This window comes from Armigeres subalbatus, chromosome 2 (genome assembly GCF_024139115.2).
Source record: "Armigeres subalbatus isolate Guangzhou_Male chromosome 2, GZ_Asu_2, whole genome shotgun sequence".
Classification (NCBI taxonomy): domain Eukaryota; kingdom Metazoa; phylum Arthropoda; class Insecta; order Diptera; family Culicidae; genus Armigeres; species Armigeres subalbatus.
Window position 1 is genome coordinate 75,489,220 of NC_085140.1, and position 25,302 is coordinate 75,514,521.

The following is a 25,302-nucleotide window of genomic DNA, read 5'->3' on the forward strand; positions in this document are numbered from 1 at the left end:
CATGGGCGTTGTGGTTCTTTCAATTCGTGCTCTTGAAAAATCACTACAAAAAGCACGTGGTTTCCAAGATGGCCGATTCGTGGCTTTGTTGTATAACCACTTTAAGGAAATGCTAATACTGTTGTGTAAATGTTGAATAAGTCACATCACTTTCCATGGTGAATCCCGATCTATGTTACTGATTACCCAACTAACAATTTTGGTGCTAAAAGCTTCAACTTCTAGCCTTAGGCTGTATAATCTAAATACATAAAAATGAATTTCTGTCTGTCCGACAATTATAGACTCAGAAACTACTGGACCGATCGGCGTGAAAAATTTGTATGCAGACGTTTTTAGGGCCGGGGAAGGTTCTTGAAATGGTTCGAGACCCCTCCCCTCTTTGTAAAAGGGGGCTCCCATACGAATGAAACACCAATTTCATTATAACTCTAAAATTAATCAAGCAAATGGAACCAAATCTGGCATGTGGAGGTGTTGAATGGAAAGATATGTTTCTATGGTGATTTGAAACTCCTCCCCTCCCTCCCTTTTCCAATTGACTGGCCGGACTTGGCCGGCGCCGTTATTGATCAACATTTGCGAGCAGCTGAAACATGCACTTCGAGAATAGATGGTAAATTCTAACCACTATTCACTTGGATCGTAGTGCAATTTGCACCAGTTCTGATCAATCACGGAGTAGGAACCATTGATATGTACAGTAGAGTGATTCAAATTTTGACTTTTTGAATTTTCATACAAACTTCAAACCGCGCGTGCTCACTCAAATTACATCCAAATTAGCTAAAAAATTAGGAGGATTATCAAAATGGCAAATGCATTCGTTTAAGCATCGGGGGGCAAAAAAGTCAAAATTTGAATCACTCTAATGTACAGTCAGTCTAAGCAAAGCTAAGAAAATTATTTATTATGTCACGAAAACAGCTGCCGCAAAAAAAAATCTCCATATTCAGAGTGTACTAACGTGCAGTCATCTAACTTTGCGCATTTTGTGATTATTTTTGTTATAGAATGCGTTTAAAGCAAATTTTGAAATATAAATACAACATGTCAGCACAATATATAGGGGAACTGCTCCTTGATTTAATACCATGTACCCAAATCAATACCATTCGAAAACAAAGAATTGGTGCGTTTATTGCTTTATTTCTCATTTTTGTGCATTTTGCTGCACACATTTTCAAAGTTCTCAACATTCAATTTAACCTTCTATAACACTACAAAATCAACCAATTGTGAGATATTCATATTATTCATACATGAATGCCATCGTTAGGATCTAAGCTTTCAATTTGCTATACAGGGTTACTGCTCCTGGACTTCATCTCATAGCTCCGAAATTCATCCCACGAAAACAAAGCAATAAAAAAGTATTTGATTTGTTTCTTATTTTTTGTGATTTTTTTCAGCCGTGAGCAGCAAAAAGAAGTGATGGAATACGCTAAGAGAAGAATGAACTCTGTCATCAAAAGAAAAAGTAGAATCATGAAAAAAATTTCACAGCGAGGTATGGAATGCAGCTTTCAAAATAATTTTCAAAACTTCAAAATAAAATTTAATTATAAATAATTTATAGCATGAGGTTAGAATTTTTATTATCTACATTATACATATATTAATTTGATTGTTAACGACAATGAAGTTTTTTCTTGAAATGATTCCGGAGATGGTACTACACACTTAATTTTTTTCGCCGAGGCCGGCAAAATTAATTGCCGAGAATCCAACAGCTGATATCTCGGTAAAAATCTCGGTGAAAGTTCAAATTACCGATTGGTCGTAAAATGATCGACACAACCCAGCTGTCAAATTTTACCGTGCCGTTCGGTAGTACGTTCCCGATAAATTCGGTAAAGGGCTTTGCCGAGATGCAGTAAATATTATTGTTATTATTTATTTTCAGATGAATCAAATCAAAACAAAAATGAAAAGCGTTAATCCATATAAAATGGGTTATATTTTAGGTCACATTTTGTAAAAAAAATAAAAATGAACTTGCTAAATTAAGCTTCACAAATGTTAACATGTTTATTTTAATAGCTCCTTCGTATGGGTGAAGCCGACGGTGACGCATTTTCCATTGATATAGCCGTTTCTTTGCTATTTTTGCTAATTGAAGTACATCTGAAACTGAAATTAAAACGAACATAAGTTTCATTAATTTCAATCAACGTGAACGACACAAGTTTTTCCAAATCAAAAGTCCCTAAAAGGATGGCACATCCCTCGAGAAATATGATAAAACTCGTATGAGATTTGCCGTCTTTTTAGCAGAATATCCAGTCTTTTTTGGGATTTCATCGGTTTGGAAAACCTTGTGTCATCCCTGATGCTTTCGTTGAAGTCAACGTAGAATTTTGTATGAATATTGAACAGATTATAGTGTTCTGCGCGTAGAGGTAATTGAAATTATATTGAATACTTACCAACAAATTTAAAGATGAAAATTTCTTTTTACTTCTTCGCATGCCTCTTGCAGAACACGTTACAGGTTTTACATTTGACAGATGAGTTAACCGAAACTCAGTCAAATTCGGAACTACCGGTTACTATGGTAAACTTGACTGCCGAGTTTCAGTAACTTGTGAAAACGTCATATTAATTGACGAGATATCAGTTGAAATATACTTTTACGGTCGTGCTCGTCAATTTATTTTACCGACAAAAAAATAGTCTTTTAAGTGTGTACTTTTAATCTTAATTGAATTTCTAATCCCGCCTAATAAATCATTTTCAAAAAAATCTCTGTTTGTAATTTTTAAAATTATTTTCAATTCCATTGGTTATACCTTGCCGTGTTAAATTTCATTGATTCTACTTTTCCTCTGATGACAGCGTTCATCCACTTCTCCTCGCGTATTGATGCCGTATTTCTTTGTTTCGCGATTAGATGAATATATCTTCAGTGAGATGGAAAACGGAGCAGTTCCTCTAGTATCCACTCTCAAATGGGTTTGATTATAAGAAAATTTTAAACTCCCAATCGATGGTAAAAACCGTATTAGGGAATATTTTGTGTCCAAGATAGCGGCGAATGTAAACAACGCCATTTTTATCCAAATTCGTCTATATCGCCAAAACAGATGCTGCAATAGAACAGTAACCTACAATCATTGCTTTTGATCCTGAATGTCGAAACAAAAAATAACTTAGAAGCGATTCATACACTGTAAACCTAACAATACTCTTTAAAGAGTAAAAAACACCCATTATTTGTCTACATATGGAACTGTCAAAATAATGGGTAATTATTTTTTACCGATAATGTGTATTTTGTGCCCATTTTCAAGTTTCACGCGTTTACTCATTAATGAGTGAAAATCAAGTTGGAATTAAAAGAGAAACAATCAAAGATGCTGATAGCGAAAGAGGTGAGAATTTATGCATTTGTTGCGGTTATTTCTAATAGGGTAAAACGTCCTATCGTTGTGGTATGCCCTAATGTTGCGGTAGTGTTAAAGTAGTCCATTCTGGATATAATACCATTGAAAACAATTGTGGGTACGCTAAAACTCTTCGAATTAACGACTAGAACACCCGAATAGAAAGTACAATAGAATTACATTAAAAAATCATAAAATTACAATACATTTTATTGATAAACATTCAATTCTATTGTTCTTCTATTGTATCACTTAAATTGCCTTATTGTTGTTCCAATAAATGTACAATAAAATCTATTGACAGAAAAATGTTGACAATAGAATTACAATAAATTTTATTGTAATGGCAAAAAAATATTCGAGAAATAAACGATTTTTTTATTGTTACGGTAACTAACAACCCCTATTTTCTATTGTAAAACTGCCATTTACAATAGGATTTATGGTGGAAAACAATATTTCTAATTCTTGTTCTATTGTGAGCAACAATAGAGTTTATTGTAATTACAATTAAATTTATCGTATTGTTACAATAATTTCTATTGTAATTCTATTGGACTTTTTTATTAGGGCAGCTTTTGTTTGACAAAATTTCGTTCAAAATGTTGAAAAATCAACATTTTTCGTTAAAAATTTGATTCTCTTGAGCCTATTATTGCGGTAGTGCTAAGGTCCTATCGTTGCGGTATCGCTCTCCATAAGAATTACAGGCAATACCGCAACAATAGGACTGACCTTCAAAAAATATCGCAACGATAGGCAACTGCGTCCCATAATTGCGGTAGTTTGTTTTTATTGTGATAAAAACAAAACAACATAAGTTCAGCACAATTCACGTAATATTTACGAAACTATAGTTAACGAGCATCCTATTCAACTACTACAATGTGGAATTCGACCAACAGGTAATTTTTGAAGAATTTTTGTAATCAATTTTATTTTGAAACGGTGCTTAACCCCTCCATAATAGCTCGTTTTACCCTAAATATCCAATAAATTATTCCTATTTCAGCCAAGCGATAGAAAATTTTAACAGCCAGCAACAAAGTTGCCTCAAACGAAACCTCCGAATCTGGAATTGATTGCTGATTCAACAGCAGCTGCTGGTGAAGGAAGCCGAAGACGGTAGTCGACAGTAAGGAACGGCAATCGTTTCCAACATTGGTCCCAGAGGCAACCGCTGGAAAGGATTCGTAGTGAAATTGGTATCGGGAGGACGAAACGTTTGACGGTAATAAGGAATGCCTTCGACTCCGGCATTGACTGACGGCCCTGAAGCAGCTGCTAGGAGTGCTCCGCAGTTTGGCGCAGCATGCCGCCACAAGTTGGACCCTCATTTGTAGCTTAAATGGTCCGATTTGCCCGAGATTAAGTTTATGAGAACCAGTTATTTCCACTATTTCCATCGACGGAATCGGCCGGATCATGCATATACGTAGCGAGATACGTAGTTCATACCAAAACAATACGTCTGTACCAAAACACTGGCGTTTTGAGTCACCGGTGGAAGAACAACTTATTATTTGTTTATAAACATTATGTAAATATATGTACGTTTATAATTGTATATATTATCATGTTCGATCATATTAATGCTCAACCAGTCTATCGTTTGATAACTTGATGATATTTGTTTTAAAATTTTCGGGAATGATTAGTTATTCATAATAATAAAGTATACTTTTTACCCATTTTCCGATTAACCTTTTTCCAGATAATGGGTAAAAATCACTCTGTGACTTGAGGTTCAAGTGGTTTACCCATTAATGAGTAAACACTGTTTACTCTTTTAATGAGTTGAACTATTTAACTTCATAATGGGTACTTTTTTACCCATTAAAGAGTACTTTGGTGGCACTACAGGTGTACCGATAAGGAAGGCTGTGTTGGAAGTAGGTGCTGCGAATGGCAATATTCTTGGAGGCGGCGAAATTAATTAGTCGTTTGCCGCTTTCGTTCGTAAGCCGGTGGGCGCTGAACTTTCCAATAGTCGGACTAAACTCCTCCTCTTGGCCATCCTGAGCCTTCAAACCTCCTTTGATGAATCTTACGTCGTGGCTTGGGTAGCTGTGGTATTATCGTTCCAGCTGCGCGTAGAGAATGCGTATTTATCATCATCAATGCTTCCGGAGTGTGGGATATGGACGTTAATTATGCTAAAGTTGAAGAACCGGCCTTTGATCACATTCGTCACCTCCCGATTACGCGCCTTCGCATATCGCCCTACTTGAAAGCTCATGTGTGTTGCCGCAGCTTTGGTAGATGGTATGATTACCTCTAAATGTTCGCACCATCGATCCTAACTTCCAAAAAAGCTCCTGCAGCGCTACGATGCGGAATCTACGGTCCTTGAGCACATCGGCGAGTATGCGTCTGCTCTCGATGAAGTTGAAAGATTTGCAGTTCCACGAACCGGGTTTCCAATCGCTAGTTCTTTTTGGTCGCTGTGTCTTTGCCGATTGTTCCGGTCCGTATTCTCTCGCTGATTATTCGTTGCTGGTTTTTTTAAAGCTGGCTTGCAGGGCCAAACACCAACCCCCTTAATTTCCGAATGACCATTCCGCCTAAATTTTCGGTGGGCCATGAGCCATGATGCACATTTTTGCTTAGAGTCCCTCGCTGGCACCCATCACAAACCCCCCTCCCCCTCCCCCCTACGAGGAGGTAGAGATAGGAGTTGCTAGGCAAGAGGCTAAGGACCGCGAGATGGGCCTCTATTTTATTTCTTCAGGTAGGGTTAGGCGGAGCAAGATGGGTCACGGGGTAAGATGGATCAGGGCCGTTTTTGAGCATCGTATACATTTTATTGTGAAGATTATGACTATGAGATTATATTGTTACTCGATTTGATAATAAAATTTCATTTTGGTAGAGTATGGCAAGGTGAAATAATGTTCAGCATTGTTTCTTATGCGAAACACACTTTCTATATCCAAGGGCTGAAAACCTTTTTAATAAAGACGATAATAATAATAACACTTTCTATAAAACGTGTAATCTTGTCGAGCAATCTAAAATTTAAACATTTTTAGTAATATAGTGAAAGTATCATAAGTAATGTAGGCGTTGTTGTACTAACTGCGTTGAAATAAATCAAGACAAAATTTTCAAAACGACTTATTTGCTTTTGTAAACAAAGATTCAAACGACGATTAGACGAATCTGATAGCTCTCCCACGCAAACCAACACCATCAATAGGTAGGTGAAGGTTTCTGCTACCTGTTGATGGTGTTGGTTTGCGTGGGAGAGCTATCAAATTCGTCTAATCGTCGTTTGAATCTTTGTTTACAAAAGCAGATAAGTCGTTTTGAAAATTTTGTCTTGAAATAAATTTGATCGAAAATTAGACATTCTAACATGAACTTGCAAATGGGGCAAGATGGGTCAGAACATACTGAAAGGCATAGTTCGTATTCAAAACATATTTTCTATTACTGATTTAATAATTTTAAGGATACTTTTGAGCATAATGATGTTAATTTGTTAATTATAAAACGTATAATTTTTGTCTTTAAGAAAACAATACACGAACGGCTTGTTTTAATAAGAAATTGCAGACATTTTTAAATGAAGAGCCATTTCTTCATCCAAAGCTTAAAAATCCATTTTTTTATCTGTGTGTGATTTAAAAATAAGAATAAAAACAATATTAATTGCAGAATTTAAAGATATCCCATCTTGCCCCGCTGTTTGAACCATCTTACCCCGGCATTTTTTGATTGACAGAAAAATAGACTTTTACCTTTATGACTCAAATAGAAATACAAAGTGGATTTTTTGTTATTTCATACCCCTGGCTTACAGATTATGAGCTATTTTCATAGATCCACGTTGAAAAGTTGAATTAAAATGTTACTGTTTTGAGGCATTCAGGGTTCGCCATAGGTGACCCATCTTGCCCCATCCTACCCTACGCGAAATTCCAATGGTAAGCTTTACCCAACATTTTATCAACTTGTCATTAGCTTTATCGATTCATGGCCACCATACGTATCCCTTGGCTAGACTTTTTATTTTTAAAGTGCGATAAATGCGTAAACTTGCCGGTACGACCACTCTGAGTCCTCTCATCAATATTCTTTCCTCTACTGACAACTCAAGTTTCCTTCTTCTTTCGACATTTCCCATGATTCTACTGGGCATCTAGAGGCATAATCAGCCAGATTTTGGTTGGACTTGACATGTTTTATTTATAACCCTGAAATAAAAATAGCCCACCTTTGGATTCTGCCTGCAGCCATAATGGGAATGGCCCTATGATTTTCCGCATTTTACCGAATTTCCCGGTGCTGTCTGATTTCCGGCTATTCTATGTTTTCCTGACTAGATGGACAGGACACCCTTTTTTAAACCCACTACCTCCACTTGGGGCCCTCCTTAGCCGTGCGGTAAAACGCGCGGCTACAAAGCAAGACCATGCTGAGGGTGGCTGGGTTCGATTCCCGGTGCCGGTCTAGGCAATTTTCGGATTGGAAATCGTCTCGACTTCCCTGGGCATAAAAGTATCATCGTGTTAGCCTCATGATATACGAATGCAAAAATGATAACCTGGCTTAGAAACTTCGTAGTTAATAACTGTGGAAGTGCTTAATGAACACTAAGCTGCGAGGCGGCTCTGTCCCAGTGTGGGGATGTAATGCCATTAAGAAGAAGAAGAAGAAGACCTCCACTGGGTTTGCAGTCCAGGACTTGTGAGTTTAATAATAAATTCAATTTTGCCGTACTGGGAAAAGACGCGTTTTAGGTTGTTCATTTAACAAATGGTTGATCAACCTAAAATATGCGAATATTAAATAGTAAACAGGGGTGTACCACAAAAGTTCAACTCAATGGATGCAGTGGTTCGTGTTTTTTTAGTAACAGATATGCTTAATGCAGCTGATGGTTGGGATCCCTTGGGTCAAGAAGGTGTGATGATTTCCTCGTTCCAATTCACTGCCATATGGAGTAAATGATAGGTTGAGGCTCGAAAATGAAATGCAGAAGATCACACATGTCTGAAGGTGGTTGTATCGAGAAAGAGCATATGAAAAATGTCTTTGAATACAAACTCACGTGGTAGTTGGAAACGGGCCGCTGCCGCTGCTGCCGCCGCCATCGTGTCTTGCTGCTGTTGCGCGTGCAAATGCAGATGCGTATGGGAATGAGCGTGGTATTCACCAGCCAAGCGCAACTGTAACAAGTGAACAAACGATAACCACATACGAAACTACAAATGTTACAAAAAGGGATTACGGAGAGGATGGTTTGATTTTTTTTTTTCGAGATCCGGTGCATCTGAACTAGGGTGGAGAAAGCCTTACAAGAAGTTCAATTAGCCTCCTTCCGGGACTAGCGCGAATGAAAGACAGTGGCTGGTTTCCCACTAACTATTGTCAGCAGCTATGCGCTAAGGCCGATGACATACTGACACATTTGCGAGCGCGAACGCGTCCAGAATTCTCCTTGCTGATATTCTGCCTTACGAATGCTTGGACGCGCTCCACATCGCTCGACGCTTTAGCATGTCATCGTTCTAAAAGACGGCAAGAAATTTGCATGGTTTCAATGCGTTACTACTTATTCATACGATTTTTTCTTTTTTTCATGTTTCAGCAGTTTCTAGCAAAAAATACTTTTGTTTTGCGATTGGTTCATTTAAAGTGTTGCTGAAAATTAGGTCTAGCTTTTTGATTGCCACACTGTCATCTAATGCACCGGACCTCGAGTATTTCAGTATGTCAGATCTGACTGATGGGGAAACATGGGAAGGTAACTGATACGTACCATATGATCGGCCGGATCTGCTAACCCCATGGAATATGATGACAGGCCTAATATTTATGTTTTTGGATTATTCGGTACAGTTCCATTTGGTTTTGTAGTGTCGGAGTCGGAATGGATAAAGGATGGCATGATCCAGAGACCACCACAAACAAGCAAGCCACGTCAGACAGCAACAACACCGGTGTGCGGTTTTAGTATTTTTTGCAAACCCACAAAAGTTTGTTCGATTATTTTGGGTGATCATCACAGTCAAAAAAAATTGTCGTTTGTATAATTTTTAATTAAAATAAATGTACGTCAGATATCACATATCAACAAGTTATGATTGTACGACACTTTGCGGTAAAACATTCTGCGGTTAACCATTTCGCGGTCTACCACTTCGCGTTCATTACCATTTTGCAGTATAACATTCCGCGGATAGTACTATTTCGCGATGAACTAATTCGCGATCAATACCATTTCGCAGGCCTCTATATACTATTGTTACTAGCAGTTTAAAAGTGTGTTCTTTAGCTTTGTAAAGCCTCAAAACCGACACAATTATAAGCAAACAATCATGGAGTTTACATGAGACTTGTATGAATTCAATTCTCCACATAAAAACAAACAAACATTATGATGTGAAGCATATTTTACCGGGCAAATGCGAACATTTAAAGAAGGCGAAATAACACATTTTGCCCTACACCGGTTAAATGCAAACATTTGAAGAAGACAAAACATCACATTTTGCCCTATTCCGAGCAAACGAAAACTTTTAAAGAAGGCAACCTACCAAAATACCATTGCCTTATAGGTTATTTAGACGGTTAGCAAAAAACAGATAGGTCTCATAGAACAAACTGCAAGTTTTAAAGTAGGCTCTTTGTATATCAACAATCGACGAATGGCATTTTCGTATATCCAAGGCAAAAGAAACAGACAGCAAAGCATGCGATGCTGCTCTGGTTAATGCGTTGTTCGGTAATGCTTATCTTCCACCGCTAGGTTCGCTAGCGATCCAGAATCATGAAAGGACCACATTGCCTATAATTGCAAAAATCATATTTTAATGGAAGATTCACGTTTGAAGTAAATGGGAACATTAACGGAATAAACCAAAATTGCATTTGGTTTTTTATTCTTGCCAAGATTACTTCTATATTCTCTCTTCTTTATTCAACCTTATTTCTTCTTCCTTTTTTCTTTCTTCTTTGAGTTCAGTGCGTGATTTATCTTGTTTCGGACTGTAGAACGATGACGCGGTCGGCCGAAATATTTGTTCTGCATTGCGCGGCCGGTAATAAAAATCAGTTCAGTGCGAGATTTCTCTTGTTTCGGACGGCAGAACGATCGCGCGGTCGGCCGAAATATTTGTTCTGCATTGTGCGGCCGGTAATAAAAATCAGTTCAGTGCGAGATTTCTCTTGTTTCGGACTGCAGAACGATCGCGTGATCGGCCGAAATATTTGTTCTGCATTGCGCGGCCGGTAATAAAAATCAGTTCAGTGCGAGATTTCTCTTGTTTCGGACTGCAGAACGATGGCGCGATCGGCCGAAATATTTGTTCTGCATTGCGCGGCCGGTAATAAGAGTAGCTATCGAACAAGTAAGTGCAGTGCGTGTTTTAGTCGTCGGGAAAGAAATAAAGTATCTATCTTGTGTTCGGTGGCTCATGTGCATGTCGCGTGCGGTCGAAAAAAGCAAGTTCTTCAATAGTTTGCTGTAGCCATCGAACAAGTGAGTACAGAGTGCTGCGCTTCCGTGCGGTCGTTCAAAACGCGAATCTCCTTAGCTTTCATATGCCACCGGGCGTGCATGTTTTTAACTTTTTACTCGTATTAGTGTCATTTCCCATCGCATCGCTTACCAAAGTGAATCCAGATAAATTATCCTTTGTAACTAAGACGATATCCTATCCCAAGACAATCGTGGAGATGCAGAGGTATACTCGGTCTCTAGTAGCAACGAGAGTCGGACTAACAATCCTTCCATTCCTATATGACCGTGAGGACGTGGCCGGCGCCGTTATTGACTTTGAATATTTGAGCTCCCGAAACGTGTACATTGAGAATGGGTAGCTAATCCCAAGCCCCATTCATTGTGTTCTCTGTACAATTTCGCAAGTTCAGTCAATCACGGAGTAGCAACTACGAATTGTGCGGTCATAATGCTCATGCTCATGCTTATTTCTTCTTCCTTTTTCTTTCTTCTTTATTTTTTATTCTTTCCTTACCCGTCTTCTTTTATCCTTCTGTGTTCTTCCTTTTTCCATTTTTCTTGTTCCTTCTTCTATCCTGAGACGAGACCTGCAAATACGCTGCTTCTTTTTCTTGTTTTGACACTTGTTCTTCTTGTTATCACTGTTGACCATCGAGTTTCAACTTTTATTGATTATTAATAAGCTAAACGGATGATTTGGAATACTTGATTAATTATTTTAGAGCGTCTTAGGGGAAATGCTACAAGGTTAAAAGACCATTTACTTCCACTATTAACTTTTTTATGTATCAATAAGCAGATGTGCTGCTAGGTAGGTAACTGTAGGTAAAAAATTAGGACATGTCGCTTGAACCGATTCGTCGTCGTCCCGTGGGTAGTAATCTAAACAGCCAGGTATATCCGTTTCCTTGATCTTTGTTAAGTAAGTTTATTTGTTTTTGTTTGTAAATTTCTAAGCTTTCCGCTACGTCAAGTTTCCAAGGATTTTGTATTTGTCTGAGAAGTGATATGTTGTCTTTGGTTAATTGATGATCTTCGTTAAATATATGTTCGGCTACTTTAGATTTGAAATGATAATGTATACCTTTTTCAGTGTCTTTGTTTGCTTTAGTTACTTCTGCCAAATGTTCTTTTAACCTCGTGTCTAGTGTTCGTTTTGTCTGTCCTATGTAGATTTTGTCACAGTGTGGGCATGATATTTTATAAACTCCAGATTTTCCTAATGCGTCAACGGGGTCTTTTGTGCTTCCAAGTAGTGTCTTCAGTTGGTTGTTCCTGCTACTGAAAACTAATTCGATACCAATTTTTCTAAATTTAGAGCGTAATGGTCTGGTTATATTATGGTCAAAATTAACGGATACTCGTCGCAATTCATTTGTTATTGGTGATAATGTAGTCAATGATTTTCTATACTGGGTTTTTCTATGTTTGTCTATAATAGCTTGAATAGTTCTAGTTGAGTATCCGTTTAGTCTAGCTGTTTCAAAAATGTAATTTAATTCTTTCTGTTTCCCTGTGACGCTAAGTGGAAAAGTCTCGAGTCTATGTATCATGTGTTGGAATGCGGCTGCTTTGTGTTGGTGTGAATGGTTTGAAGTGTTGGGTATAACTCTTTGTGTGTGTGTGGTGTTTCTGTAAATTTCAAAATTTATTTGGTTTGATTCTCTAACTATTAAAACATCCAAAAAGGGCAATTTTCCGTCTTTCTCTTGTTCACAAGTGAACTTGATATCCCTATGTGCACTGTTAATGGCTTCTAGGATTGATGGAAGTGCGTCTTTCCTAATGATGCTGAAGATATCATCTACGTATCTCCACCATCGTCTATAGACTCGAAACTTTTCCACTTAGCGTCACAGGTAGAGTTTCCATCCCGGGACATCCCGGGACAAAAAATCCCGGGATTTAGGAAAATTCGGGATTTCCCGATTCCCGGGATATTATTTTTGAAATCCCGAAAGTCCCGGGACAAAAAATACTATTTCATTTCCGGTTCGCAGAAACAGTGTAATTTTTCTTCTTACTAAAGTTATTTGTTTTGAACGAGAAACTCAACTTAGGTGATAAACTAATATCATATTTTTATACCTCCCATCGGACACGATTTTTTTTTCAAGTTCGTTTATTTGGTAGGATCAGGTATGTATACAGAGCCAAGGTTCTTTGTGATGCACAATCGATATCATCTTATTATTAAATTGGTAAGAGAGGAACAGACATTAACATATCGGAGATAGTTAATAGAACACCTTCACAACAAATATTAGATTCCCCTATACCACTTAATGGAGGACTACTGACTGATACTTTTTCAGCAGCTACAGCTCTCTATTAATCAAACGATAAGTATCTACAGTACAAGATCAGCTACATCTACTTGGCACCTGCTTCCTACCCATCTCCTGTCTACAGCGAAGTTGTGTACACTAGCTGATATTCGCCTTGCTAATCTCCTCGCATCGCCCAACATTGAGTCAGTCTTTCTGAGCTTCTTGCTTTCAAAACAATTCTTGATCCAATTCATGTCCTTCCAATCGACGTTCGTACAACAAACTTTCCAGCACATGTGCAAGTACAAGTGGTCCGAACTCGATCCTCTGCCGATTTTTTAGTTCTTGCTGCTGACCAGCTCCTGACCAAAGCTTCGCTTGGACTCCTACTGACCAACCAGCAAGCTACCGAAAGTTCGGACCTCCCACTAAACTCTGTACGTCGCGACCCATGACTTTCGCAGCCAATGCATGATGGCCTTCCTTAGCCGTGCGGTAAAACGCGCAGCTACAAAGCAAGACCATGCTGAGAAGGGCTGGGTTCGATTTCCGGTGCCGGTCTAGGCAATTTTCGGATTGGAATCGACTTCCCTGGGCATAAAAGCATCATCGTGCCCCTCAAATGCAAAAAAATGGAAACTTGGTTTAGAAACCTCGCAGTTAATAACTGTGGAAGTGCTTAATGAACACTAAGCTGCGAGGCGGCTCTGTCACAGTGTGGGGATGTAATGTCAATAAGAAGAAGAAGCATGATCCCAGTATTCCACGAGACTTATGCGCCCGATCCATAGATCCCGGACTGCGATTACGTTTCTGTAGATAATCCATCGACACTATGTTTAAGATCCGAAATCTTCCTGGACCATAATCTGTTCCAGGGTGGTGAGTGAGCGTTGATTTAACGTTATCGTTATCGAGTACTCGTTGATTTAATATATCAATTTGAACTCTGTATTATCTGGCCTTTCTAAAATATGAACTTTACCCCCGAACATTGAATAAAATCGTTTTGAAATCAAAAAATAAGTTTTCTAAGGAAACGTCGAAAAACCAGGATCCTGGATTTCCAGGATATACGAACAAGTTCATCCCGAATCCCGGGACAACGAAAATGGCCGGGAAATGGAACCTCTAGTCACAGGGAAACAGAAAGAATTAAATTACATTTTTGAAACAGCTAGACTAAACGGATACTCAACTAGAACTATTCAAGCTATTATAGACAAACATAGAAAAACCCAGTATAGAAAATCATTGACTACATTATCACCAATAACAAATGAATTGCGACGAGTATCCGTTAATTTTGACCATAATATAACCAGACCATTACGCTCTAAATTTAAAAAATTGGTATCGAATTAGTTTTCAGTAGCAGGAACAACCAACTGAAGACACTACTTGGAAGCACAAAAGACCCCGTTGACGCATTAGGAAAATCTGGAGTTTATAAAATATCATGCCCACACTGTGACAAAATCTACATAGGACAGACAAAACGAACACTAGACACGAGGTTAAAAGAACATTTGGCAGAAGTAACTAAAGCAAACAAAGACACTGAAAAAGGTATACATTATCATTTCAAATCTAAAGTAGCCGAACATATATTTAACGAAGATCATCAATTAACCAAAGACAACATATCACTTCTCAGACAAATACAAAATCCTTGGAAACTTGACGTAGCGGAAAGCTTAGAAATTTACAAACAAAACAAATAAACTTACTCAACAATGATCAGGGAAACGGATATACCTGGCTGTTTAGATTACTACCCACTGGACCACGACGAATCGGTCCAAGCGACATGTCCTAATTTTTTCCTACAGTTCTACCTACACACCATATTTAAAGTTAATGAGCAATGTTTTTCTTCAGTCGATAACAAACACTGAAGAAGTTTCCAAGTAGGAAACGAAATGCGTATCTGCTTGTTGATACATAAAAAAGTTAATAGTGGAAGTAAATGGAAGAATAATAGTCTTTTAACCTTGGAATACTTGTTAAAGTGAAAAAGTCTTTGTAAAACAAAAATCATGCGGAATATTTCATTTAGGATAAAAATGCTTTCACACCTGGCTGCATCTGACAGTTCGTGACAGCAGTTGACTAGCAGCTGCTGAAGTTACATTTTTTTCCTTTTTGCAAGTCCCATCGCAGCTTCTATTTATCCTTTATCCTTCTATCTTTCTTTCTTCCTTCGTTTCTCATTCTTTTATTTTTAACCGCCTTTCTTCTTCCTTTTTCCTTGTTACTTCTTATTTTCTTTCTCTCTTCCTTGTTCCTTCTTCTTTATTCCTTGTTCCTTCTTCTTTATTCTCTTTATTTTCTCCTTCTTTCTTCGTCCTCTATTCCTTCTTTCTACTCTCTTTTTTTCCTACCTTCTTCTTTCTTCCATTTTTCTTCTTTTGTTTTCTTTCTTTCTTCTTCCTTCCTTTTTATTCCCTTCTGTCTTCTGATTCTTTCTTTATTCTTTCTTCCTTTTTTTTCTTCTTCCTTCCTTTTTCCTTCATCCTTTTTTTTCTTCCTCATTTCTCCCTGTTTTATTTCTTCTTTATTCTTTGTTACTTATTCCTTCATCCAACATTCGTCTTCTTTCTTCCGTCTTCCATCTACCTTCGTCCTTCTTCCCTGTTTCTTCTTACTTATTTTTTCCTTCTTATTTCTTTCTACTTACTTCTTTCTTCTGTCTGGTTCTTTTTTCCTTTTCCTTCTTCCTTTTTCTCTTCCTTCTTCCTTTTTTCCTTCTTCTTATTTGTTCCTTTTTCTTTTTCCTTGTTTCTTTTTTCTTCTTCCTTCATCCGTCTTTCTTGCTTCTTATTTCTTTCTTCTGTTCTTTATTATTCTATATATTCTGTTATTTTTTATTCTCTAATCTTTATCTTCATTATTTTTTTATTCATTATTTATTATTTACTACTCAACAACTTAACCTCCCTAGCAGCACAATCCAGACTGATTTGATTGAAGCTACTCAAATATCACTGAATTCGGTTACATATGGGCCACAGACACTTTCGTGCAACATGTGTGGTCGGGTTGTACTCCATCGTACGGTTGGGATTCATTGCATCCCGCTAATTTCAGCCTTCTGAAACTTTCAGCGTTATGAGTGTTCAGCCTTTCGTAGGACATCTCGCGAAATAGATTACCGCAAAACTGTACAGACCGAGAAATGGTTTACCGCGGAATGTTTTGCCGCGAAATGTCGGACAACCCAAGTTATATCAATTGAAATGTTCATTATTGGTAATTTGAGTTTAAAAGAAATAATGTGTATAACAATTAAAAGTTGAATAGTAAAAATTGAAATATTTAGATAGCTTACCTATCCGTTCTCGTTCGAGGTGCGCTAAGGCAGTAGGATTGCCATACAGTGCAGGAAACTGCGAAGGGTGCATCCCTCTAGAATTAACAATAAAAAGTACGTTTTAGTTAAATCGTCTTTAAACAAACCATTTACGTTCTTGGTAAACAATACGAACCGCATTCGGTAGTACTCCATCCAGTGTGGTTCCAATCGAGATGGACCCATGGCTGCTGCAGCCGCCGCCGCTGCCGCCGCCTGTTGATTTTTTAGCTCGTCAAACTCCCTAAAAAAGATGTCCCTGTTAATCGTAGAGAATGGGCCAAAACTCGATCAATATCATTTATAAAAATGTTCAGAATAACGATTGTATTTTGCAACAGTGAATTACGAAAAAACGCAAAACGGACAAACGAAAGCAGTAAATAATTCGTCAGGTGCACACAGCACAAGCGAGAGGGATTTTGGGAGGGGAGTAGGAATTTTGTGGTCATGGTATTTGCCACGAGACTGGCAGTGGAACAAGGCAATCAATTTGAAGAGTGGAAAAAAGCAACATCAGTGATGGGTAGGACGCCGTAGATATGACCACTACCTAATGAAGTTTAGTATTTCTGTTCTCAAACAGGATGCGAATTACACAAAGCAATATTATTTTTGAAATATATTCTACGGATGTCGGCTCCTTCTTATGGATATTGTTTTTATCACCATACAACATCCTACCCTACTGATTTTGAATAAACAGCTTCTTACACTTTATAGTGTACAACAACGAAAGTCCAAAAGGTTTTTGGACCATTTTCTAATACACTAGATGCTGTTTTCTTTTTACTATTTTACTTTTTTCTGTGTAGGTATTTTTGATTTCCTGAATCACTGCTAGCACCACTTTAGATAGATGTGTAACTCAAGGGATAGGATCAGTGCAAAGGATTTTGTGGGAAATGAATTTTGATCGAGCGTAATAATACAAGCGTTTTCTTGATTGAATTATGCAGCATTGCGCTGTACCATGCGTAACTGTTTCTGCATGATTCAATGAATAATCCGTAATTTAGAAACAACCAATTGAGAGGATAAGGACGGTGACTTTTGTTCAATAAAGTTAAATTGAATGGAATGAAGTTGAACGAAATGAATTGAGTAATGAGTTAATTGATTAATTGAATTTATAAAAAAAAAGTTATATGTCAAAATATGGACATAAATGAGTGAACCTGAATTAAGTTACAGTAACGGAACAAACACAAATACAATTATAAACGAACGAATGTGTGTGTTAATATGATAGTAGTTCAAATAAGAAACAAAACAGATAATCTCTGCAGTAGTAGTTCTGTACCTTTCTCTATTGAAAAGTGGATGATATGGCGGAGGGACCATCGTTTCCACAGGACTACAAATAAACCGTACGGATGGAAATCAGGAGAAAAGAAAGAAAAAGAAAGAAGAAACACGATAATCAAGATACATGGTCGATTGATTGATATTACATTGAAGGGCGTACACGCAAATGGAGAATTGTCTTCTAGCGATCAAAATATCATTGGCACGTCTTTTCTGTATAGCAAGCTTTATGTTAATGTATGTGAGGTCTAAACATGTCAATGCGGTAGGTAAATGGTTGTTTGTATGAGAGAGCGCGCAAATATTAGTTATTATGCCACAATAGAATCCCCTCACTCTTCGGTTGTTCTTGAAAATGTACAAAACTGGATAAAAGCAAATGTATCACACGAACTATCGTCATTCTAGCTGCTTATTTATGTGCGCGCCGATAATTGGAAGCATTGAACAAACGTACCTGAATCCGACGTGAGGTCGGGCGTATTCCGATAACTGCCGCAGTGCCGGCGTGTCCGGATAAGGTTTGATGTCCGGTTTCATCGATGGTGGTTGCTGCCCAGGATGGCCAGGGTGACCAGGGTGTCCCGGAATAGGACCACCGGGACCCATCGATCCTGGACCGCCAGGAGGTTTACCGTGCTGTTGGGCGGCTTGTGCTGCTGCAGCGGCCGCCGCGGCCGCTTGCTGCTGCTGATGCTGGTGCTGTTGTGCTTGAGCAGCTTGCTGCTGTTGTTGTTGTTGTTGCTGCTGCTGTTGTTGAGCCTGTTGTGCCTTTCGTTCTCGTTCCTTCTCTGCCAGCTTTCGATCGCGATCCTCTCGTTTCCTAGCCAGTTTCGAATCGGGTGTCGGTTTGAATGCAAGATCCGTTCTACAGCAGGAGTTGTAGTCACCTCGATCACACCGTCGAACAAATCTGGATTAGACAAAAAGAAATATGACATGGGTATTAGATATGAAAATTAAACTGAACATAACACATAGCGGAAAAAACTGAAAAAGAAGAAAACTTTATTCCGCTGTTTTGAGATGAGAAGTGTTGAGAAAAGGGGGAAGCCCATATGACATAATGCCGTTTGGCATAACGACTTGACTGTATCCAGTTTTCCGCGAGCGGTAATGGCCACCAGCTTGCCTGCGGGTTAGTCTCTGATTTGACGTTTGTGGAGGTCAACTGCACCCACCGTTCCGACCATTTTGATCAATGTGGTATATAAGAAGGCTTGAATTCACTCAATCAGCAGCTTCTTATATGCCACATTGGTAAGAATGCTCGGAATTGTGGGTGCAGATGATCTCAACAAACGTCAAATCAGAGACTAACCAGCAGGCAGCTGGTGGCCATTACCGCACGCAGAAAGGTGGTTAAAGGTCATTTGGCATAACAACCATTGACATAATGGGTTGGGTACATCGAGGCAAATTTGACATAACGACCATTCGGCATAATCGTTGAGAAGATGTTTCAAATACAGTGGGCAGTTTGGCATAACGACCATTCGGCATAACGCCCTTTTGGCATAATATTCATTATCTCGAGGCTCTTTAGAAGTATGTATTTTCCCGGAATAAAGCAAATAGTAGATGACTCATTCTTTAAAAGAATGTATTTTCCCGGAATAAGGCAAAAGAGTAGATGACCCATTCTTTAAAAGTACGCATTTTTCCTGAATATGGCAGAAGAGTTGATGATTCTTTCGTTAAAAGTACACATTCGCCTGCATGCACAGCTGAAAGTATGCTCTTTTCGGCAGAAATACACTCTTTTGCGGGAGAATGGGACTACCCACAAAAAGAGTAAAATTTGATGCATAAAAAGGATAAGTTTTACACACTTTTTCTGTTTTCATGCATAAATGTTAATCATTTGTGAATAAAAGATAGTCATAATTGTGCATAATATTTATTCCTTTTTGTGTGTAGTCCCATTCTCCCACGAAAGAGCGTACTTTGAAGTCATAGTTGAATACTTTATAGTCAAAAGAGCATACTTCAAAGTCTTTTGTGTGTAAACTTTTTTAGCAGTGTGGAATAAGGCAATAGAGTACATGATCACTGCTTTAAAAGTACGCAATTGTTCGGAACAAGGCAAAAAGTGTACGATTTCCTCAAAAGAATAGATGAATCCTTATTTAAAAGTATGCATTTGTCCGAAATAAGGCAAAAGAGTAGAAGTACCCCTCTGCCCGGAATAAGGCAAAAGAGTAAATGACCCCTTCTTTGCTCGGAATATGGCGAAATAGTAGATGACCCGTTTTTTTAAGTAAGCATTTACCTGGAAGGTATTCATTTGCCCGGAAAGAATACAGAACACTAGATGTCTCATTCTTCAAAAGAACGCATTCTCCCGAGAAAAGTCGAAGCATATATGATTTCTTTTCTGCGCATACGTTCGGAATAAGGCAAATGAGCGGGTGATTCCATCTTTTGAAGCACACAATTCCTCCTAAAAACGCAAAAGAACGTACGCATTTGCTTGGAAGAATTCTAATTCTTCCATTCGAAGCACGCGTTTGCCCTTGAAAGAAAAAGGGCAAATGAATACTTCTTTAAAAAAACACATTAACTATTACCAAATTAGTAAATTATTTCTTCATTTAAATCACGAATTTACTCGAAATGAGGCGAAAAAGTAAATTACTCCTAAAAAAACACATATATGCCCAGAATAAGACAGTGCCAAAGAGTTAGTATTTTGTGTATTATTTGATTGCTTCAAAATGGGATGCTCATATTGACACATTTGAGATAAATTATTCAAATCTTATTAAGTATGGTCAAACATTTCACTGTGAATATTTTAAAAAGCCCTAAAATATTCCTTGAAGACATATAAAATGTGCAGATGATCTAGCTTTTCATTAAAAACCCTGATCAAACCACCTAGCGGTGTTGGTACCTTTTTCTCGTTTAAAAAAAAATATAAAAAATATGAGTGAATGTTTTTTAGTGTATTTTGCTCATAAAAAATAGAATTTTGGCCATAACTTATGATCCCATGGTCGAATCTGGCCAATTTTCAATAGCAATAACAATGGGACAGGATTTCCCGTTTAATGAAACTTGTTGCAAGTAATTCGGTCAATGCTAAAATCCAAAAAGTGTGTCTACAAAATTTTGTACACATACACACACATACATACATACACACAAACAGACATCATCTCAGTTCGTCGAGCTGAGTCGATTGGTATATAACACTATAGGTCTCCGAGCCTTCTATTAAAAGTTTGGTCTTAGAGTGATTATATAGCTTTTACGTATACTTAGTGTATGAGAAAGGCAAAAATGTAAATGTTTTTAAAAACTTTATTTTATTATGCTGATTTCCTATGAGAAAACCCAAGTTTCCACCATCTTTCGCTAATTCATCCGTATTTCAGATTCATTTTATTTTTATAATATTTTTTCAGTATCTAATCTTTAAAATCCTTGCTTATGTATGTCAAGAATGTGATCTGCTTGGCCGTGGCTGCAGCTGCGACTGCCATGTTTCTTATTATTATTGTCTTTATTTGACAGGCTTCTAGCCCTTGGCTGGCTCACCTCTGACAACCATGGTTCTGTATTCTTTGACTGCATGGCAGAATGAATAGTAAAAAGAAATGTCAACCATTCCCATCCCTTGATGAGATAAATATGTTTCAATAAGATGGATAACGGAGCATTTCCCTTATTTGAGCCTTATTTGATTCACCTTCACGGGACACGTAGAGATAATATTCGGAAAAGAAAATATAACCATAAGAGGAACGAAGCGTGTAGTCATTCTGAGACGCTTTCCGAAGGAACAGAGGAAAATAATAAAGAACTGTAGAAAAATGTTACTTACATCGCAGAATTCGATCGATGGCATTCGGTGTCGTCCGGTTTCGCTTCAGGGCTGGGTCCACGGTTCATGTCGTGCACCGGTGAAGGCGGCTCCGGATCCGGGTCGATGTCCAGCGTTTCGATGTGGACCGGCTCGTTAGGATGCGGGTGATGTGGAGGTCCGTGATGACCGGGGGGTGGCCCATGTCCCGGATGGTGCCCGGGATGGCCAGGGGGTGGTCCCAAACCTACACCGCCGGCTGCCGCATGGGCATGCGCCCGCAAGGCATCCATATGGCTCGTTTTACCACTGACCTGCAGCTGGTTCTCGATGAAGGGATTGTGTGGCCCGGGCGGATAGGGCGACGGATGATGAGGTGCACCTTGGAAGGGACTCCCACTAAGTGGTCCGCTACCGGGAGGACCATTACCACCGGGAGACGGGCCACCGGCAGGACCACTACTACTTTGGCTATTGCTACTGCTATTGGGTCCTCCGGGTCCTGAGCCAGGAGGTTTGGAACCCGACCCAGAGAGCGAGGAGGACGACGAAGACGAGTTTTGGGGTGGTTTTGCGCCAGATTTGTTTTTGTCACCTGCGTTGCCATGGATTTGAGAATCCTCGGGTCGAGGTGGAGGAATGCTGGTCGGGTGACCCGGATGCAACATCGGATTGTCCAACGGGGATCCAGCTGGTTTCATGTACGAGAAACCAGGACCATAAGCATGCCCATAAGGATACGGTGCGTAGAAAGGATTATGATGGTGGGGACTAAATAACGAGGGATGGACAAGGGGGTAGGGTTGCGAGGGATGCATCACTGATCCAGGCATTCCTGGAATTGGTCCGGTCATGGGAAGTGGCAGTGGCATCTGTGGATGGCGAATGACTGGAGGTGACGCACCAGGTCGGAACGGATGACTTGGAGGGGGCGACCGCTGACCGGCCTGACTGTACATTTTGCTTAGTGGGCTAGATATGAGTGACGATGAGGACGACGATGGAGGCGGAGGTGTCATGTGTGGTGATTGTTGCCGCATTATTTGACGATCCCGTTCGATGGAGGCCGCCGTGGCAGCTGCTGCTGCCGCTGGTCCTGACGGGTGGTGACTTAGATGCATCGGACTTGCTCGGCTGAGGCTGGAACTGGTTGAATTTGCAGGTGAACTGGACCGATGGTGATGGGATGATGGGAAACCACCAGGTCCAGATGGAGGTTGTTGTACACTGGGACTGGACCGACTTAGACTCGATGGAGCTGTTGGGGTTGATGGAGACTGCGCCAAAGGACTCGGTTGATGAAGCGATGTAGGAGGATGATGTCCAGGTGGATTGTTTGATACTGAAGGTGACCTCCGTCCTGCACCAGCAACTTCCATCAAACTGCCTAAGGCAGATGGCGTTGGGCCACCAAGAAGGGGCAGAGCTCCTGCCTGACCTAATGAGTGAGATAACAACCCAGCATGACCCAAAGGACCGGCTAAATGAGCCGGATGATGAGGGGGCAGCTGCATTGCCGGATGACCAAGATGCAATGGAAGAGGATGCGAAAGCATCCCGTGGGCTGTCGGTACTCCTTGAAGAAGAGAATTGATTGGAGATGCTCTCGTTGGGGGAAGATCCCGGGGATGCGGTTGTTCTAAAGGTCGCAGAGGTGCAGGGGACTGAGAATTCATTCCAGGTGCTGAGGAGGTTGGCGTCGTTGTCGAGCTCGATGTGGGGGTAGTACTTGGTTGGTGGCGGGAACCTTCCGAGGAAGGCGGTGGTTGACGGTGGGCAGAAGACAGATATGGACTGCTAGGCATATGCGACGGTAAACTGGTATTTGGTAACATGTGAGGTGGTTGTTGTTGATGCGGTGGTCCCGTCGACGGTTGTTGTGCACCTTGCGATTGATGCGACGGAGGAGGCGGTTGGTGAGGCCCTGCACCACCCTGCGAAGGAGGTAGGTGGCCGGATTGAGAGACTGGCACCGGAGACGAATTTGACCCTAGCATCGATGGATGTGATCCTGGCATTAACCCAGGATTCACAATGCCCGGATGACCGGGATACCCGGAAGGGGGCATACCAGGGTGGCCGGATTGAGGTGATGCAATACTTCCGTGCATTGGCGGTTGTGAACTGCTGTTGCTGCCCTGGCTGTCTTGATTCGGAGTGATTGCTAAACGAGAAGACGCTGAAACATCCAATGGAGATTGGTCAGCAAGTGGCGAGTACGTTGAACTTTTCATTAAACTGTCTGCAGAGAAGCTGGTCTTCATACCTGACATAGATTCTGGAGGAAGGTATTTCAAGTCCTGAGGCTGCTGCTGCTGTGACGATGGTGGTTGGCCAGGCGGACCCTGTTGTGACGGTGGTTGACTTCCTGGTGGGCCGTAGGGTGGATGTGGTCCCTGGTATTTGCCCATCGGGTCGAATTTCATCATTCCGCTTGGGTCGTACGGCTGGCGGAGCATACTCAACTGATCTGGATAGTGGCTCTTTGGCATGAGAGGTAAGCCGGTGGGCGTTCCGGCACTACCACTATCTGAAGCAGGTGAGGGCGCAAATTTAGCACGCTCGTCTGGCGGGGGATACTTCATATTGAGCCCAGCAAGATCCTGAGGGTAACCTTTTGGAAGTTGTCCATCGGAAGGACCCCCCGGTGCACCGGGAGGACCGATCTTCATCGACAGAGCACTGTCCTGTGGGGGATATTTGCCCGGTTCCATGAATCGCTTCATGTCATACTCGAGCGGTTCCTCCTGACCATATTTTAACGGACCATCCGTTGGTTGCGGTGGATATTTCATATCTCCGTATTTCAACCCATCTTCACTAGGCCCATATTTGATATGGCTTTCGTAGGCAGATTTCATAGTAAGATTTTCAGGATCATATTTGCTTTCCGGAGGAGCGTCTTGCCCAGGGGTACCAGTTTCTCTCATAAGCTTCGCCTCCGATTTGATTTCAATCTTTAGCTTGAGATCTTGAGGTTGTTCATTCATCATCGGTTGACTGTCGGACGTTTCCTCAGTTGGTTCCTTCTTGATGAACACATCCTTTGCGTTGAACTCGGTGGGCGGTGCTATGCTATGAGGATTGATTTCTTGTTTCATGTTGGCAAGTCTAGAGAGCATTTCCTGCTCGTTAGGAGCTTGTCCCGGTAGAGGAATGCCACCAACAGCAGCTGGAATTGCACCGGCTTCTGCAGATGGGATAATCGGAGGAGGTATTGCAGGGGAGCCTTCAGCAGCTTTTTCGGGCGGCTCTTCAGCCACTGTAGTAGGAACGGCAGCCATGGCTTCCTCCGGCGTTGGCACTGGAACGGGAGCGGGTGTTGCTACCGGAGTTGTCGTCGCCGTTGAGGGTGGAGTAATATCTTCCGTTTCGGGAAGTTTGGCAGTATCGGCTGCAGTCGGAAGGGCTGCAGTGACTGAGGCGGGTGCTGCAACAACTGTTCCATCCTCTTCCTTCTCGTCGCCGGTTTTGGTGACAGCCGTCGCAGGATTGCTACTTTCCGGCGATTCGGTAACCATCGGTTCTGCGGTAGGACCAAGTGAGAGGGGGTCTTTCTCCTCTTCTTTGGTTGATGGTGCCGTTGGAGTAGCGGCTGCAGCACTGACATTGATACTGACTTCGGTGGCCGCCTCACTATTCGACTCCGCCTCGTCCAATACCGATCCCGGCCGGCTATCCGTGGTAATACTTTCCGTGGGGCTCTG

General features: G+C 40.5%; 1 protein-coding gene across 16 annotated transcripts in view; it reads right to left on the bottom strand.

The window, feature by feature from the left end:
* The window catches only part of LOC134209193 (proline-rich protein 36-like), a 182,387-nt gene that overhangs the window by 4,696 nt on the left and 152,389 nt on the right, over window positions 1-25,302 (bottom strand). For 6 of the 16 annotated variants that reach the window (XM_062685176.1, XM_062685179.1, XM_062685183.1 and 3 more), the window contains 7 exons: window positions 21,617-25,299; window positions 18,245-18,700; window positions 17,783-17,836; window positions 16,616-16,738; window positions 16,459-16,535; window positions 9,154-9,200; window positions 8,443-8,560 (listed from right to left, as the gene is read on the bottom strand). In XM_062685176.1, coding sequence (XP_062541160.1) covers window positions 8,443-8,560; window positions 9,154-9,200; window positions 16,459-16,535; window positions 16,616-16,738; window positions 17,783-17,836; window positions 18,245-18,700; window positions 21,617-25,299 — 4,558 coding nt within the window. The remainder of the gene's footprint in view (window positions 1-8,442; window positions 8,561-9,153; window positions 9,201-16,458; window positions 16,536-16,615; window positions 16,739-17,782; window positions 17,837-18,244; window positions 18,701-21,616; window positions 25,300-25,302) is intronic. The other 10 variants (XM_062685187.1, XM_062685186.1, XM_062685185.1 and 7 more) reach the window with 6 other exon arrangements.